Source organism: Manacus candei, unplaced genomic scaffold (genome assembly GCF_025592945.1).
Source record: "Manacus candei isolate 608988 ecotype Guabito, Panama unplaced genomic scaffold, ASM2559294v1 h1tg000025l, whole genome shotgun sequence".
NCBI lineage: Eukaryota > Metazoa > Chordata > Aves > Passeriformes > Pipridae > Manacus > Manacus candei.
In genome coordinates this window covers 10,331,618-10,349,877 of record NW_026138073.1, presented here as the reverse complement: position 1 = coordinate 10,349,877, position 18,260 = coordinate 10,331,618, and the positions used below count along the sequence as shown (strand labels likewise).

The 18,260-nt window shown below is 42.4% G+C and overlaps 2 protein-coding genes across 2 annotated transcripts; one reads left to right on the top strand and one right to left on the bottom strand.

The window, feature by feature from the left end:
• Window positions 1-1,618: 1,618 nt before the first annotated feature.
• On the bottom strand, window positions 1,619-13,271 carry XPC (XPC complex subunit, DNA damage recognition and repair factor). The gene is made up of 16 exons (XM_051788883.1): window positions 13,130-13,271; window positions 12,362-12,554; window positions 11,398-11,531; window positions 10,486-10,609; window positions 9,540-9,624; window positions 8,882-9,039; window positions 8,554-8,674; window positions 8,265-8,354; window positions 6,915-7,847; window positions 6,297-6,457; window positions 5,975-6,056; window positions 5,390-5,524; window positions 4,720-4,889; window positions 4,410-4,503; window positions 3,772-3,861; window positions 1,619-3,146 (listed from the first exon to the last, which is right to left on the bottom strand). The coding sequence occupies exons 1-16, from the start codon at window positions 13,215-13,217 to the stop codon at window positions 2,934-2,936; spliced, it is 2,871 nt and encodes a 956-aa protein (XP_051644843.1). The 5' UTR covers window positions 13,218-13,271; the 3' UTR covers window positions 1,619-2,933.
• On the top strand, window positions 13,262-16,462 carry LSM3 (LSM3 homolog, U6 small nuclear RNA and mRNA degradation associated). Its single transcript, XM_051788897.1, has 4 exons — window positions 13,262-13,352; window positions 14,340-14,450; window positions 15,631-15,726; window positions 16,045-16,462. The coding sequence occupies exons 1-4, from the start codon at window positions 13,332-13,334 to the stop codon at window positions 16,123-16,125; spliced, it is 309 nt and encodes a 102-aa protein (XP_051644857.1). The 5' UTR covers window positions 13,262-13,331; the 3' UTR covers window positions 16,126-16,462.
• Window positions 16,463-18,260: the final 1,798 nt, after the last annotated feature.

Sequence of the window (18,260 nt, the reverse complement as noted above, 5' to 3'; positions counted from 1 at the left end):
GTACTCAAGACTGGAGACACTCTTGTACTGTTTAAAGTCTCTCCACCAGGATGGAGTCTGGCTTCCAGATGGGCTCTCCTGCACTACAGTGTTTCAGGGGTTTCTCTAAGTATATACAATTCTGTACAAAAATAATGTCTTCATTTATGAAATCTATTTATGACCATCAGAAGAGTGTTCTCTGTACCAAAAGAACTTGACTTAAACATACATAAAAGCAAATGTTTGCTAGAAATGGTACTGACAGAGAAATGAGTTACAAATCATAAATGTTTTGAGAAGTCGTAATTACTTTATTAGCCTTAATTACTTTAATTCTTTTGGTATTTGAATGTTGTCAGTTCAGTCTCGTGTCTCAGTTCTGCCGGTAAAAGCAGGAGCAGTGTGTGAAAGGACAGGGAGGGGATGTGGCCTCATGCATGCAGCTGGCCCGTGTTAGCGGTACTGCAGCGTCTTCCTGCTGCTCACCAACACCAACCTGTGCTCCACCAGTTAGGAACTGCGCTCCACTGGGGAGAGAAATGGGTTGGAATGCTGCTGTTTTGCCCATGATGCAGGACGCTAGCCAGCATTACCAAATTAGAGATGAAGATACAATTTTCTACAGAAGTGCTGAGCTTTTGTATATTTAATAAAATACGGTTTTCAAAAGGTTGGTCTGTAGGATTCTTTTTTATTAAATGTAAGTATTGTACATTTTATGTTCAGGAATAGTGTCCAGGTACGTGCGGATTAGTTTGTAGCTTCCACATGAACTAGTTTTCTGTTGTTGGTTGAGATAAATGCACAGGTGTGTTTTGTTTGTCCTGCAAATACTTCCCCATTTTGGGAAGCAAGTTGCTAATGACAGCACAGCTGCTCTCTGGTTTGTGTACTGCTGGTGCCAGTCTGCCATGGTTTTACTCACCGTTACTGACTACTGAAATCAGTCACCTCCTTGCCTCTGCAAGATTATTTGAAAAACATGATGGTTCAACCTGACTGCAACAGCCTATTGTATTTCTAAAGAGACTGAGGGGTTACCTGTCCCTTCAGCAGTGTAAAGTACTTTTGTCTTGCATCCCAGCATGTGCACCAGAATAATACACAATAAATTAAGATTCCTTTCACAGACAAGAACTTCACATTCCACAGGACAGGTGCTCTGGTGAAGCCAAGACTCACTTTCACTGCACGTACATAAACAGTGTTTCTATAGGAACAGCCTGAAGCACATTTACTCTTTCATCTTTCCCATGCTTGGGCTGGGAGCACCAGCTGTCCGCATGGCTGCTAAGCAGGATCCTGCCATCTGAAAATGTTCTTGTCTCTTTTCCAGCTGATTATAAGTAATTCCTAGACTCACAGCTTTGTGTATCCCTGCTGTGTCCCAAGTGAGGCAGCACAGAGTTGCTTTGGTACAGCTCATACCAGCTCCTGATTTAAGCTGATGGAACAGCTACCAATACCAGCAGAAGCTGGACATGGGCCCCACACTGAGCACACTCATCTCAGGGTGTATCCTGTGCCACACTAACTCAGAAGGAAATACACCCTCTGGGCCCACTGCAGTATTACCCGTTCCTGCAAGATACAGACTTCTTGAAGCTTTATGTACACATCAGATCTACTCCCCAAGCCTCCAGCTTAGGTTGGTCTTTATTTATTTGGAATTTGGTAGCAAAAACTGAACACTGAGAATGAAGACCCTTAACATGAGAACAATTCACAAGCAGCTGGTTCTGGGCTATCCTGGGACCCAGGATATTACAGTTCTTATCCATGGTCCTTCCAGGGAAACAGCTGCTTACAGAACAGCAAGCTGGCCAGAGGGGAGGTGTAACAGACAACAGATTCTTTTTTTCAAACTTTAATTTGATCTACAAATACAGTACAAAAATAGATTTTTTTTTTCTGAACATAATTACATGTAAGCCATTTTCTGGCATTTCAATCTTTTCTATGTGACAATGTCCAGCAATGACTAAACTGTTTTTCTCTCTACTTTTGCAGAGACAGTATCAGTGGAATTTAGATATATAATACTGCAAAAGACAGATCAGTATTTCTACTACAAAGTGCAGGAAAAGCTTGTGTAGATTTTACATTCCTCACTCAACAGTTTTTTAATGCTATGGTACTGAATAACAAGAACTCTATGGTTTCAGTGAATTTTGTTTCTGACAGTGACATTCAGCCAGTTTTACATGTTTTGCTTCAGAACAGGATCTTGGTAAGAAACAGAAGCAAATATGTATATATTCAAATTACTTAAGAAGGCATACTGAATCTTAAGTTTGAAATGAGGACAGGGCTTCTACCTTCCAAAGCACAAGATTTCTGAACATAAAGAAAGACAGTAGACTGAAAAGCCAAATCCAAGTTCCCAAAATGCAAGTATTCTTTACAAAGTAAATTTTGATTCCTCCAATTCCTGATTGGCTATTTCTTAGAGGAAGTATATCTCCTGTGATTATGAGACAGAAAGGCAAGAACTCTCACCATGGATTTGGATAAGCTATGGATCAAAGCAGGTATCAGCAGTCCTTTGGACAGTTCTCCACAGACAGTTAAAGAGCAGCTGGATGCTTTAATTCTGAGCAAGCAGGGAAAAATGAAAAGGAGTAAAAATGGGAAAAGAGGGTGCTAATGAAAGAAGTACTTCTGGAAACTGAATAATAGGAGCTGAGTGATACAAAAGAGAAGAAAACCCTTCAAGCCACAAAGTGATCTTCTCAGAAGGTGTAACTGCATGTCTGCTGCTCCTAAGCCTAAGGATAAAAGGAAGAATCTAATTACCTGTATCAAAGGAAAGTGGATACTGAGTGAGGGTGGTCCCTGACAGCTCAGAAACACAAGTGCCCAGGAAGACTAAGTCCCTAACTGGCAAAGGATACTTTTACTGTGACTAATGTTCTTGCATCTGGAAATAGCAAGGAAAAAGCTTGTTCTAATCACAATTTCTCAAAAGGGAACAACTGGGCTTCTTCACCTTTCCTTTCTCGCTTGCTCTTTCTGGTCTTTTTCTCTTCTTCTTTTTTCTCTAACTGGCGATTTTGGGGCCAAGAAATAGCCACATTCCCCACTGCGCTCTCTGAGCTCGGAGCTCCTTCTTCATCAGAAGAGAATCCCGCCCCTTTCTCTGTCTCAGGTGCTGATGGCTCAGTCTAGAAAAAACAGGCATGAAAACGTTAAGTTGTTCTAGGAAACACTCATAACCTCCCCCTTCTAAAAGGGCTTGTCATCTGTCACAGTGACACCTTACAAAAGTTGGTTGTTCCGGTTTGGGGCTATTTCTGGACATCAAACATTACTTCAATGCAACCAAAATGTTTTTAATGATGGATAAATAAAACCAAACCTGCTAGAAAAAGATCAGGCTTTTCACTTTTCTCACTGGGGAGAAGATTAAGAACTAAAATACCTGACTTCATAACAAAAAAGTATCCCAATCTCATCCCATTAACTACATGCTTGGCTTGGAGGAATAAATCTAGGAAGGGGGTATGTCAAAATACAATACCAAAAAATGATGCTTTGGGAAGCAATAATCTCTTGTTAAACAATAATGAATCTTTGATGGACATGACTACATCGAATTTCTGGTGTAGTTTTTTTGACTAGGTGCTAGTCACATGCTACCAGTGGGAAAGACAAAGATTTTTGAGCAACTATACTCTGGAAATTCTAGTCTACAGTTGGAAACATAACATATTGGAAAGACTGGAAAAACATCTATTGGTAGAAAGATAACATCCTGAAAAAGAAATCACGAACAGAAATGCAGAATACCTTGATGGAGTAGCGTTTCTTCAGTTTCTCTCTGATGAGAAGTCCTTTTGTCAGCAGCTTCCAGTTTCCCAGAGCTCTCTTCTCACGCTTCTGTGGGGGATTGTTATTGAAAAGAAAAAAATTTACTATTATGAGTTTTGATGTATTTGTGCCCACAGAAGACCAAAGTCTGAAGATTTTTTTTTAAACTGCCAACAAAAAAAACCAACACCAACTTAAATGTGTCACAGAAAAAGATTACAGGCAAATAGATTCTTAAATGTAAAATGTATTTGTGTCCAATTACCTGCTAAATACACAAATTACAGTCACTTTCTAATGTACACACTGATTGTGCAAATTACACCAGAACTACCTCCAAAACTTTATTCTTACCTGTGTATTCCTCATTTTTGTTTCCCAGCAGACATGGAAAACTATTCCAGAGTATGCAGATATTGCTACACACTTGTACTGTATCCCACTGCCGTCTGGACAGCAAGTCCAACCTGGGGCTCTCGGGGGATGCACCAAGCCCCTCACAGTCACTGCGCTCTGTGTTTGTCGCTTACACAGCCCACCCTGTTTGATTGTCCACAGTTTCAATGAAATTCACTTAATAAAAGTAACAATAAGGAAGCTGCAAAAATAACTCTCACCTCCTTCTCCTTCTTTTCTATTTCTGCTTGTTCATTCTCCCAGGCAGCAATGAGAACATCTTTGTACTCCTCACACACCACGTAGCCATCGGTACTAGGAAGGAGAACACAATCCTCTGTCAGCTACGAGAAGAAAGAAAAGGGACAAATACCTGCTGACCCAGCCAACCCAAAGCTACTGAACACTGACAGAACTGCCTGTCTCAAAAGATCTAAGTGTGTAACTGGTCACATGCACTCTTTAACACGGGGTATACAGCTTCTGCAGGACATCAACATCTGGCAGCTGCAACAAAGCAGCTTCACGTACACTGGGTGTGAGTAGCCGCCATGAAAATCGAATCCAGTGATGGCTTGAACACAGTCAATGTTCAGCTTTCGTGCCACTCTGTTCAGGTTTGGAAGTTTCAGCTGCACACAGCCAATGGGTAACATGGATGGCAGGAAGAGATAGACATTTCCGTACTCATTCCGAGGAACCTGTTATTGCAAAATTAAAGGCAGATGGTGATATTCCTGCTTTTTGAAGGGAGGTGAAAATCCCTGGTGCAACTCAGGGGCCCTCCCTTCCTTCTGATCTCCTGCATTCCACTCTAGTATTCAATTAATATGCACATGATAAAGCATAAGCCTAGATTTTAGCTGCATGGTTATCTCCTAGCTATGTCCTCTGCCCAGGTCTTGTTACTCAGGCTGTAATGCAGAGAATTAGCAAAGCAAATATGGTCTAAGAAAATCAGATCAACAAAATTACAACTCCAGCAGTGCACTGCCAGCACTCACTACCTGTACTCAGGAGAGAAAGGTCTCTAAAGTTTTGCCCATTTTCTCCTGAGTGCAGTTATCTGAGAACTCTTAATCCTGAATCCGGACGTTACTGACTGATCTCGCATCTGAAATATGCAACTTCTGGAAAAATAAAGTCCAGAGTTCCATACAAAACACTTCTTTTAACACCAGCCCTCTGCATTCCCAGTTACCTTCCCATCCACTGCTATAGGAGGCTGATACTCCTCTGTCTGCCAGTGGCCGAACAGCGCCAGGTCCTCTCGGTCCCGGTTTGCCGGCTCCATGAGGCGCGCCTTCCTCGCCTGGTTGGAAAATCCCTTCACCATCTGCAAATACAACGACCAAGCCTGTAACACCACCTAACAACAAGCTGACAGTGATTTCAGATTTTCCTAGGACATCAAAGAAGGAGGTTCTGAAAGAGCAGAAATGCTATTTCCTAGATTCAGTATCCACTGCCTATAAATGATAGCCCACGGCACCTTGTATGTGCACATCAGCAGTGCACATAAAACACTAGGACGTCTTTGAAGATGAAAAGGGAGCAGTTCTGCCAGATACCCTCAGGGTGGGAAGAAGAGAAAGCTAGGCTTTGGGTAGTATGTAGGAACTACAGGCACAGGAGATGGACAGATTCACAGTGCAGCTACCAAAAGCCAGGCAAGCAAGTGAGAAATCTGCATCTGCTGACAAAGAGAAAACAAAAACCAAAAGAGAACTGAGCTTGAGCTTTAGGGGGCAGGTGTATTGCACAGGAGGAAGTCAAACCCTCTTACCTTGTAAGGCACTTCTCCAATCCTCACCACCCGAGCTTTCTTCAGCCAAGTGTCCCTGGAGTGCAGAGTGTGTACACAGTCTCTAGGAAGGCCAGAAAGAAGTAAACATAAGAATAGTGAAGTGATCTATAAGAGATCTTCCAAAATCTCAGGAGTAGTAGAAAAACTGTATCTAAGTGATAGGCAAATGCTGTCTGAGCAGAGAAATGCCTCACCTGTCTGTGCATGTGGACCAAGACTACTGCTGATACCATCATGCAAATTAGCTCTTCAATTTATCACAAATGTCACAGACACAGGTGACAACACATGCACAACTCACCTGGAGTAGACAGCCTCTCCCCTGCAGTACCCCAGGATAGCAGCTGACTCAGGATAGATCGCCTGGTATTTCAAGAGGTGCCTCTTCAGTGCATAGAGAGGGTGGTTTTTGTACTCTCCAATTGCTGTTGGTAGAGGCTGATCTTGAAGCTTAACTTGAAACTGTAGGAATTATACAAAAGAGAGTGATTTCCCAACTCAATTGCACTACTATGACTATAGTATGGACCAAAGAAAAAAAAACCACCAGAAATTTAATCAGATGAGCCAACAAACCAAAGCATTCTTGTTGCCAATAGGTACGAAGATATGTGTACTCAGATCTTTGTATTTCAAAGACTCTGAGCAGGGTAATGCTAAACTGTACAGAAACCACATTGTTATGTTTCCAGCATCAGCTGTGCAGTACTTTTACTAAGCAAATTTCTCTGAACAGAGTCTAATCAATATTATTTTAATCTACCATTGTATATCCCCCTTAAAACATCCTCCATCTCAACATTTCAAGCTCAAATACAAACCTTCCTCAGGGAAAGATTCCTAATGATTTTTCCCTGCATGAGAATCCAAGGACTGAACTCCTGGCACTAAATGTTCTGAACAACCTGTTGCCATTTACCTCAGTTTCTTCCTTTCTGTCCCTTTCCACATTGGGACTTTCATAGGGCTGCAGTGTCTCTTCCCACCACTCAGGGTCCACACGGATCTTCCTTGTTGCAGTCATCCACACTGGATCATACCTCTGTGTCACATCCCTGACGCTCCCATCATTGTCAAACCCCACAACGTAGAAAAGGGGCTTTGTGGCATGTGTGAAGCACAGTTGGGGCTGGCCAACGTTGCCATGAACACAGTCTACACAAACCCATTTGTCCTCACGGTCAAGGAAAACCTCCAGCCACTGGTCTGTGCCCATCGCTTTCCTCACCTCCTGTTGTCCATCATCCTCATCACTAGAAATGATTTTGTTTCTCTTTTTCTGTCCTGCAGGCAAGGCTGGAGCTGTACTTTTTGCTGGCGTAGGCTCAGATCCACACGAATTTTTTGACAGCCTTGATTCTGAAGTCTCAGTTTTAGGGCTTTTTAGAGTTGTCATCTTTGCCTTCTGGGAGGCCAGTGAGCTCCTCCGCCTTTTAGAGACAGTTTCAAAATCCTCATCAGAGAGATCACTCTCCTCCTCTGAAACCTCAAAGTCCGAAACACTGCCCTCATCACTTTCACTCTCTTCCTTGTAACACACTTTGGAGGCCACTCGTCTCCGCCGATCATTCTTGGGCCTGACTGGCACATCTTTTTCTGCTAAACTGCTCTCATTACTTGATTCCTTCTGTTCCTGGTTGCCTTTAGCCAGCTTTGACCTGTGAGCGCCTTTGGTCTGAGCAGTTTTGGCTTTCTTTGGCTCCTTGATGTCTTCTTCGCTCTCTGAGGATTTCTCATCCTGCTTGGCTTTTTTGCAGGGGCATTTTTTTGCCCCAGCTTTGGGTGTTGTGGCAGAACTCTCCTGTCCCTCAGAGGTGTTGCTGAGAGACTGCCTCTTGGATGAGCTCTTTCCCTGCAAAGAAACAGGCTAGGTCACTTTTATCACCATGGCTAAGAATGTTTAAAAAAAGACTGAAATCAGCCCAAGGTTCATGCAGACCAAAGGTTGGCAGGCACAGTCAAATGGCATGTCTTAGGGGCTTGAAAACTTCAGGCAAATGGCTGAAGAGAGGTGTAATCATGCAGCAAGTGTTTGCTAAGTTTTAAAGAAATTTAAAAGCACTGAAGCATGTCTTTGCTGAAACACAAAAATGTGTGGCTTCTTTAAAGGAGAAAACTAAAAATTCAGGGTTTGCATTTTTTTGCACTATAGCTAGAACACTTGTTCATGCAGTAAGTGATGCATTTCAAGTTGCAACAGCCAGAAAGTTTTTTTAATCCTACTAAATCAGTGATCTATTCTTTATTCCACACAAACAGCAGAAACTACCTTTGGTCTTGTATCCTTGAGAGGAATAGGCTGAAAAGACAGCACGAGGCGACACAGCAGCTGTAATGCTCGCAGAATAATTAAAAATATCTGCAAAGCAATTTAAATTTAATTTAATCACAGCACTCCAGATAAAAATACAACAAAATAAAAAACCACAGAATCACCTATGTGACCAATCTATTTTCTCCAAATCCAACCCTCACAACCACTTTGTGTATGACCTGACATACAGCACTGATCCAGCATCCAAACTCAGCAACCAACCCTGCACTTCCCAGACTCTTACATGAACCAACTCCTCATCATCCTGTGCAGCACAGATGGCAAAGCGCCTCTCCAAGGTCGACTGAAGGGGCTCTCCTTTTTCAGTGGAAAGCTCATCATTAACAGTGAAGGTTCCAATAAACCTGAAATATGAGACACCTACTTATTGTCTAGTGTTTGTGACTGTATTCCTAAACTTCAGAGTTGACCCTTTTCTGTTAAAAGGATAGACTCTCTCCCGTGTATTTAAAATCAAAAAAAAAAATCACTGAAAACTGGTAACTAGTTACCCCTCTCCCTGAACTCTTGCTCTACATTCTATGACAGCATGACTTCTAGAAAAGTTTTACCATTTCACCAAGTTGGAAAGGTAGATCAGGTCCACTTTGCCTGCGGGCACTGTGGTGAAGCGGGTGGGGATGACGGACAGACCGATGGCGAGGAGATCTGGCTGACTGCAGATCCTGTTCCGATAGAAACCATTCGCTAACAAACACAGGAGGTGAACCTGAGAGAGAAAAGTTTTTACAGTGAGTTCTCAAAAGACCTTCTTTAGTGGAACTTTTGTCCATGGTAAAGATAAGGAACACTTCACTGCTTCTTCTAACAGAGACAGGCAAAAATGAAACCTCCCAAGCATTCACAGGGTGGAAACAGCGCTGTCTTCAGAAGACAGGAAAGCCTTGAAGTCCCTGTCAGTGTCTCCTGCTCTACATGACTGGCAGTTTAACCCTCATAGAATGAAAAGATCTCCCTCAATGGAGAGATATACATCCTATTTGCATATGGTTTAAGCTAGAATTTTACTAATGCAGACACTGATGTTTCCAGCTCACAATTTAGGAGGAGTCTAACAATCATTTATCAGGACTACAGCCTTTTTATTTTTTCATTTCTAGCCACGGCCCCACATTATTTGGTCAAAACTAAGCATCTTCTTTATTACAAATCACTTCAGAAATCTTTATGCTCATCTTTTTCTCTGCCAGGGTTCTCTGTGACAAATACCTTATGTGTGTCCTCACGAACCTCCTTGCTGAAACGTTTCATCATCCTCCGAAGATACGCTTCAAACTCGGCTTTCCTTTTTTCTCTGCAGAAGATTATGAAAGAGATGGATGCTGTGGGATTTCTGTGGACCTGCCTTTCCAGACACCTGAACTGGCTCAGTTCACAAAGAGAATCCATCCCAGAGAATCTTCTGGGCACACTTACAGAAAAGTTTAGTTACTGGCTATGTGAATAAGCAAGAAGGATGCATATGACTGTGAACTCCATGCACCTGACTACTGAGAGCTTGGTATATTGGTGTATATATATATATATATATATATATATATATATATATTGGTCTAAATTCTACCTAACTTCATGTGCCTTCAGTTTCTTATCAACGGTTTTGGACAGCTCCATACTAAATTTAACTGAATTGTCTGACTTTTAGACTACTGCTGGCATTCCATTCAGATTCCAGGAAAAATGGTTTTCTCATCATCAGGCCTCCAGCCACCACCCAAAGTCAGCCTTCCTTGGGTTAATGCTCCCAGATGCCAAGGGCATTCATTTGACCCACCTATTCACACCTCAGGTATTGGCACACAGAAGCTTCCATCTGAGCTGTTAAGACATTTGCAGAAACAAAATGCCAGTCACTCACAGTTCTCCTTGCAGATCTACTGCTGTCCCTTGATTTAGAATAAAGCACAGTGAAGTTACATGCTTGATTTTCAAGGAAGCTGAGAAGTTTCTATTCCTGCCAACTTCTATTGCAGATTTTTGGTAAAATTGTCAAAGTGTAGACTGCTCTCTGTCCCTTGACCCTGCATCATTCCAACTGAACCGCCTGCACAAAGTGAGGACTTTCACCCAGAACATGGCAAGTCAGTGACAGCTAAGACTTAGCATACTTTTAACTTCATCCTTTACCAGCCCTCCACTGCCTCCTTGTTCTTACCTCCTCTCTCTTTTCTTCATCTGCTCTGGGGTTTCAATCTCTATCTCCACAGGTTTGCTTGGCAGCCCCACTGCTGGAAGAACAGCAGCTTCTTCAAACTTATCTGTGGCAGGTTCCTGGAGCTCTGAAAAAATAAAATATTAATAAATTATAAGTAAGCATGGAACAGACCCCCAGAGAGGACTGATAATGGGATAAGAACCTACATTTTCCTTCTCAAGTACTCAGTCTATAAACTGAACATCCCTAGTAATTACCAGCTCCCAGACCTTCCATAACAGTGTGTGTGATCAGTTATTTCAAATAACTGTTGGATGCCAGTCACCTGCTGTAGAAGAATCAGCTCACAACAGTTTAATGCCTAGTGACTGTCACAGGCAAACTCAGTCAGGAGAAAGGTGAATGGAGCAGATGTGACTTCAAGGGTACTTGTAAAATACCAAAGAAAAAACCTGACAGCTCTTCACTTTAGAAGGCATAAATGTGTAGCAGCAAAATAAGAAGATTATGATCATCATGATTCTTAACATAGTTTGTTGATGGCCATGTAATCAAACAGCTCAGTTGGTTTCATCTTCACTCTTCTTTACTGGGAATTCACAGTTTTGAATCTTCAAACTGACTCATCCTTAGCTGCTCAGCATCAGCCAACACAAGCAGCTGAGAAAGTGCTTTGTGCATGGCAGCATGATTTTAATGTAAGCCAAAAGGTCAGCTGTGTGGCTCTTTTTCTTCTTTGGAACCTTTCTAAAAGCATTGTGAGATATGAGCTTTTAGATACAGATATACAGATGGAACACACTTTAAGTAAACAGAGTATAAGCATTTATCTGAATCCAAATGAGAAATGGTTCAAAAATCAAATTATTAAAAAAATAATTTTTTAAAAATTAATAAACATGCAATTGCTACCTTCCACATCCTCCCATTCATCTTCACTTTCATCATCATCATCATCATTGTCAGTATTGTCTTCACTCATCTCTTTTTTAACAGGTGATTCTTTCTTCAACTTCATCTCCTTCTGAGGGGGCTTTGGTGAGTCACTGTTAAAATTATCAAAACGGCTTTAGCACCATGAAATGTAGGTGTTTGTTTATTTAAGCAGAGCAGAGACAGAAGACACTAAAAATAGGGAAATAAATGGAGCATGACCTCTGCATCAACAACAACAGACTGAGTATCTGACAATTAAATCACAGAAATCTTCTCTGTAGAGCAAACTATCTCTGCCATAAATAACCACAGGCTCAATGGAATAACATGTTTCCAGTGCAAACTTAGGTTCTGATTCTGCATGGATATTTAGGACGGAAAAAACCTAAACCTGAGCCACACCTGAACCTACAGAAGGTTCCATCCTTTAGAACAGCTTGTACAAACCAGTCCTTGGAGAAATGGTTCACTGAATCATTTATTCTTACTGTGTACTGAAATTGGAGCTGTTTCTGTTTCCCTACAATAACGCCCAAGGCTCTGGGTGTCCACTGAAACGAGACCAATCAGTTTAATTTCTTTTTATTAATATATTTGCTATAGCAATCTACACATGCAGACTGTGCTGATATTATATTCATATTAAAAAAAAAACCACCAGAGAATTATATGTTTAAAGATTTCTGCCTATCATCCAAATCTCAGGACAGCATTTATTCATGCTGGATTCCATAAAACATCCCTGGTCCCATGTGAAAACTAAAACAAATGAAATAAAATTTTATATTTAAATGACCGAATTTGGAAAGGCTCACAAATTTCCTTCCCATCTTCCTCAGGACTGACTCTACACTGCTCACATGCACATACACAGAACCAGGCCCTAAAGAAATCAGATGAAGAGAAAGTTCCCACAGACTAGAATGATAAGTAAACTTACCTGCACATTTCCTCCTTGTTACAGTTCTCTTTATTTCTACCGTTCCTTTTATTTTCTTTTGTTTGTGATTTTGCCCCTGTTTGTTTTGAAGTTTTTGCTGAGTTGGAAATTCCATTATCACAACCTTCTTCCTTTTTCCTAGCTGGAGCTTTTGAGTTCTTTTTTGTACTGGGCTTTTCCTCTTCAAAATCATCTGCACAGGAGAGAAGAAGGGAAAATACGTTAAAGGATGAAGTTTCATCTCCATGGCAACCAGAAACAATATCTCCGTGGACCTCATTAGAGGCAGCTACAGAACTGAGCACTCACAATGCTGAGTTTGTGAACAAATAGGTAAGATCTGAACAACGAGACTTAAAGAAAATATTTATAATAACACAATGCACAAGAGGCACTTAAAGATTCTTAGTCTTACCGATGGGGTCGGCTGAAAACCAAGCATCGTGCTCGCCACTCACAAGAACTTATTACTTTGTGAAGCCGCGAGGCGAGACAAACCCCCCCGGCTCGCTCAGCCTTTGTGAGCGCTCCTGGGGCAGCGTGCGGGGCCCGCGGCACACGCGGGTTAAACCCCGATTTCTGTGCGCCCCTGGCACTGGTAACACCGCCGATCCCACCGCCGATCCCCACCCACGGCTCCAGCCTGCGGTGACTGCCCTTCCCCTCACGGAGCTCTCCCCGCTGCCCACCCCGGCCTGGAGCGGCCCCAACCCGCGGCGATGGCGCAGCGCCCGGCCCGGCCCGACACGGCCTCCGCGCCGCACTCACCCTCCTCCTCTTCCTCCTCCCGCAGCCCCCCGGAGCGTCTCTTTCTGGCAGCCGCGGGCCGGGGCGATGCTTTGCGCTTCCTGCCCATGGCGCTCCCCGCAGGTCCCGCCGCGGGCCCGGCCCGGCCCCGCGCAGGGGAAGGGGAAAGGGAAGGGGCCGGGCCATAAAGTCTCGCGGGCGGGCGCGGGAGGCGGTTTGAAAGATGGCGGACGAGGTGGATCAGGTGAGCGGCTCCAGCGGCGCGCAGGGAAGGAGCTCCCGGTGCCTCCCGCCTCTCTCCGCGGGCCCGGGGCGGGAGGGAGAGGCAGCGGCAGCTCTCGGCTGCCCGGCTGGGCTGGGCGCGCCCGAGCCCGGGCACCCTCCGTGAGGCGCAGCCCCTCGGGGAGCGTTTTCCGTGTGGAATGAAATTCCTGCTCGGGCTCGGAGCTTGTGCCGCCGCCGAGGCGCGGACAAGGCTCCCTTCAGGCCCGTTTGCCTGGGCAGGAAAATGCAGGAAAGCTGCCGAGGGCAGTGCCTCCTCGCTGAGGAGGAAGGAAGGAGGGAGCAAGCTGCGGGATGCGCACGGAGGGGTTCACGGTTTTTTGCTTGTGATCCCCAAAGCGCGCCGTTACCACAAAAAGGGGCCTCAGCCCGCGGTGTTCAGGTTTCAGAGCAGCCTCGGGGCCTGGCCTGGCTGCCCTGCGGCCGAGCAGGGCCTCGGGAGAGGAGGGGGGTGTGTGGGGCAGTGTATGACCGGGTGACTGAGGTCACCTGAGCCTGTGACCAGGTCCCTGACTGTGCTGGCAGAGGTGTCAGCCTGGGTTTGGCTCTCCTGGCCTGCACTGTGCCATGGCACAGCCGTGGTGCTGGTTCATGTGTAGGCTCTCTGCTGCAGTGGGGATGATGGTTGCTGGTAAGAAAAACTGTTCCATAGAATCACAGAATGGTTTGGGTTAGAAGGGGCCTAAAGGTCACCTAGGTCCAATCCCTCTGTGTGTGATGTGTGATTTGCTGCAGAATAAACAAGCCTTTTAACTACTGTTGCTTAGGCTGGTGAATATCCATAGGATGGTAAATAGCTGCACTCAGGTTCATCAGGATGTGAAGAGATGATTTGAAATACTTGCATCTATGTTCTTACTTCTCTGTTTTCTGTGTCTCACAGACGCTTAGGAACGGAGAAGTTCACAGGCTTCTTCTCTACACGTAACTCTTATGTTTTGTTTTTTAGCAACAAACAACAAATACTGTAGAGGAGCCACTTGATCTCATCAGACTCAGTCTAGATGAGCGAATTTATGTCAAAATGCGGAATGACAGAGAGCTCAGAGGCAGGCTTCATGTAAGTAAAACGTTCGGAACGCTGTCATACTCATTCAGCTAAGGACTGGGCAACTGTTTTTTATGTACAACAGGCTGTTATGCAAGTTTACCTGTAATGTTCCATTAATTGTTCAAAAAACTAGTTTGGAACCACAGGTATTTGTATCTCACGGTTGAAAGTGTGGAAAGGGTTAGAGAAGGTAGATGGAAAAATCGTCTTAGTAACAAGGTCTGAACACTTTCTCTTACAGAAGTGTAATGCGATCAGTGAAAAAATCTAATTTGTTCAGTACTTTGTCTGCTATTAACTGCTTCCCTTGAAAGTTAGGAGATGTATTTTGATTTTCTTGTCTCCTGAATGTTACCAAGCAATTCATTTCACTGCTCTTGGCTTATGTTTCTGTGTCTGTGAAATGAGCAATAATGCTGCAAGCATCTTCTTGTGATGTACCCTGAGGTCTCTTCAAGACAGAACTAACGAGGTTATCACTATCACATGAGTATCTCTTGAGGCACACCTGATGAGGGTATGATGGGATATATACTCAGCTGGGTTCTCAGTAAATCTCATTTGTGTAAGTGCTTTCTTCTGAGATATGACTCTTGACAAAAAGGATTTTTGCTTTCTTTTAAGTCAGTCATCCTTCCTGAGTGTTGTGCTTTGCTGGGGAAGAGAACCAGTTGCCCATGTGTTAACTGGGCCTCGACTCCTTTGGAAACACAGAGATAACGAGAGATCCATGAGGCACATGTGTAGTTTCCAACATGCTTTTGTAAGGTTTCTGGAACATATGTTTATTTTAAGGTTTTGTAGTACCGTGTGCGAATCAGCTTTCATAACCTTTAAGTTGTCCCCAGGCAATCAATTCCAGGAGGTTGGACTGGCAGCAGAGAATGTGTAGCTGGTTTAATGTTAATGAAGTGTGTCTGTCTCTGAGTTCTTGTATGTGTTCTCATACAATGCTTTAGAGCTATTTCCTGTAAATGTTTTCCTTTTTTTTCTGCTACAAAGTACCCATTTGTTTATGTTTGTTTGGAATTATAACTACAACTGATACTACTTTGTTTTGACATAGTGACGTATTTTGGTCAAAATCAGACTAAACTAACTTTGTCTGAAAGACTTGCTAAAATTCTCATTTTAGTAAGCTCATTTTTTTAATTTTGGAAGAAATAATAAAATAACTTCATTCCTACAGGCATATGATCAGCACTTAAATATGATTTTGGGTGATGTGGAAGAAACTGTGACTACAATAGAGATTGATGAGGAAACCTATGAAGAGATTTATAAAGTAAGGACGCAGTGTATTTATCCCCATAGATTCTTTCATTTTAAACTACACTGTTATATTGCTAAAGTAGTTTATTGCTGACTGTTTTTTGAATCAAGCTCTAACAGAAGTTCGGGACAAATTGTAATGAAAGTACACAAGACATCCAAACACTTGGTGTTACTTGTATTGATCCCTTCAGCGTGTCAGAACATTGTGTGTTTGTTGGAGTTGTTTCAGGTGTGTTTTTTATGATTGAATTTGGTCATATGCTTAGCAGAGATGTTTTGTGATCTATGCTTTTGTAAATGTAAACTTTTCTTCTTTCCTTTTTCCCAGTCTACCAAAAGGAATATTCCGATGCTCTTTGTCAGAGGGGACGGTGTTGTGCTTGTAGCTCCCCCGCTGAGGGTTGGTTGAAGCAACAAAGGATTTAACCTTCTTGGAAAGTTCCAGACTTTGGACAGTGGTTTGTGTTTCAATCATGTGTCTCAAAATTCTGTATGTGTTTTTTATAAAATGTTTTTGGCTGTTCTTTTGGGAAGGGAGGGAAAGGGAACCAGTTTGTCTGGCAGAAAGTACATGTAGTCTGTTGAAGCAGTGTAAACCCAACCTGATTTTCTCAGAATTAATGTAACTGCTGTAAATTGGCTGTCTTGTCACATCAGTAAAAGAATCCTTCATTTTTTTCAGTCTTGGTAATAGCACTGTCTTTTATGTTTGTTTGTTTTAAATAAATTTTGGGTTATCTTTCAGATTTGACTTGTCATGTTTTTGTGTTGAGGACATATATTCTTCTATAGAGCTAGTTCTTTATTGAAGTTACAGTATGCAGCCTCACTTTCTGAGAAAGTGGTAACTTTAATGTGTTGTTTTAACTTCTGTCCTTACTAATGCACGAGTCTTGCAGATTGTTTTGGGGGATAACACTGCATAAATCAGTGGTGCAGTAATTTATGGCTTTTCTGCGTTTAAATTCTTGATGCGTATCCTTGTAGCAGGGAAATGGGATTTATATAAATCTTCCACTTAAGATATGTAAAAAACATGGGCTTCTTTGCAATCTTTTGAGATGTTTTTATTGTGGCTTTGTTAACAGAGCTATGATTTGCAAGACCATAAATAGAGGCTGAGTTTGTTGCTCCCAGGCTGTTGAGCTGCCTGCTGCATGCATTCATTTCCCACTGTCTGTAGCCTGTTTCAGTTCTTGAGTACATTGAATTCTGCTGGATGCCTAAGGTGCTCGTTAGTTGTCTTCAGTGGAGATACACTAGAATCCTGAGCAAAGCTTTTTTAATACCTATTTTTTCAGGCCCACTCTGTTTGCAATTCTCCTTCCTGTGCGAAAAAAGGCACGCTATAATGTTGTAGAGGCACATGAGAGATGTAGGTCTGCACTGGAATATTTCCTACAAAGCTTGACTTGTGCCTTAAACTTAATTTATCAAGGTACTCTGTAGGCTTAACAAAAGCAACTTGCTCTGGCACTTTCTCTTACAGTTAAAAATCTTCATTATAGTCCATAGCTTGTGACAGTGGTAAGGAATACCAAGTCTACATTGGTGACCTCCAAGCCAGATTCTTCTTAAAGTTTTTTGGTAGTAAAATGTATACACTCAGAAGATGAATGTATACTTCATGCTCTTTGAAACAAGGAAAGCAGGAACTGATACAAAATCTACTCTGGCTTCTAGGTGACATCTATACTCTGTTGTTCTCACACAATGTGCTCTAGTATGAGGACAGTAGGAGTACCAGCTGAAGCTGACAGAGTGTAGCTGAGTATTAATGTATTAGTAGCAATTATAGTCTGTTTCTTACTGTTCTTTCTATTATTTCATCATCTGTTGGCTGTACTAACCCTTTGCCAAGATTTCTGCTCCTGATGAGTTTGAAAAAAAATTTATTGGTAGTTTCCCTCATATTTCCATAAGATTTCTCAAATGCCTTTTCATGTTGTTTTATGGTTTTAGTCTGCTAGATTTTTTAATATAACTCGACTTCTTGAAACTTGGCTTTTTGTAAACAAAAGTAGCCTTCTGGTACATTTTGGCCTTTGGACTGCATCTTTTTTACAGACAGCAGAATAATTTCTCAATTTATTGTCTTTAAGGAATTTCTGTTCTGCCTGAAAACAGCCCATTCTCAGCAACTTTTTTTTAACAAGATTTTTGTTATGTAATTCCCTGTATCAGAAGTGCTGACATAGTTAGACTCTGGTGTCTTACTGCTTTATGAGTGTTTGCTACCTTTCAAATTCTGTGTGGACTTGTGGATTTAATTTTTAAATCTGTCTCTTGTAGGACACTAGGTGGTGCTGCTTTTCCTCAAATTCAAGCCTGGTTGGCTTTGACTGATATATGTAGCCCGTGTCAACAGGCCCTTTGGTTGTACAATTAGTCATATGTTTTTAATTAGGATGGCACTTGCTGACAGTTTTAAATTAACTGTGCTGCTCACCCATAAGTAAAAATCAAAATATGATTTGATGTTTATGTAGGCACAGACTGAGCCCCCCCACAGGAGTTAAAGTAAAGCAGTATATGTGCCTTGCA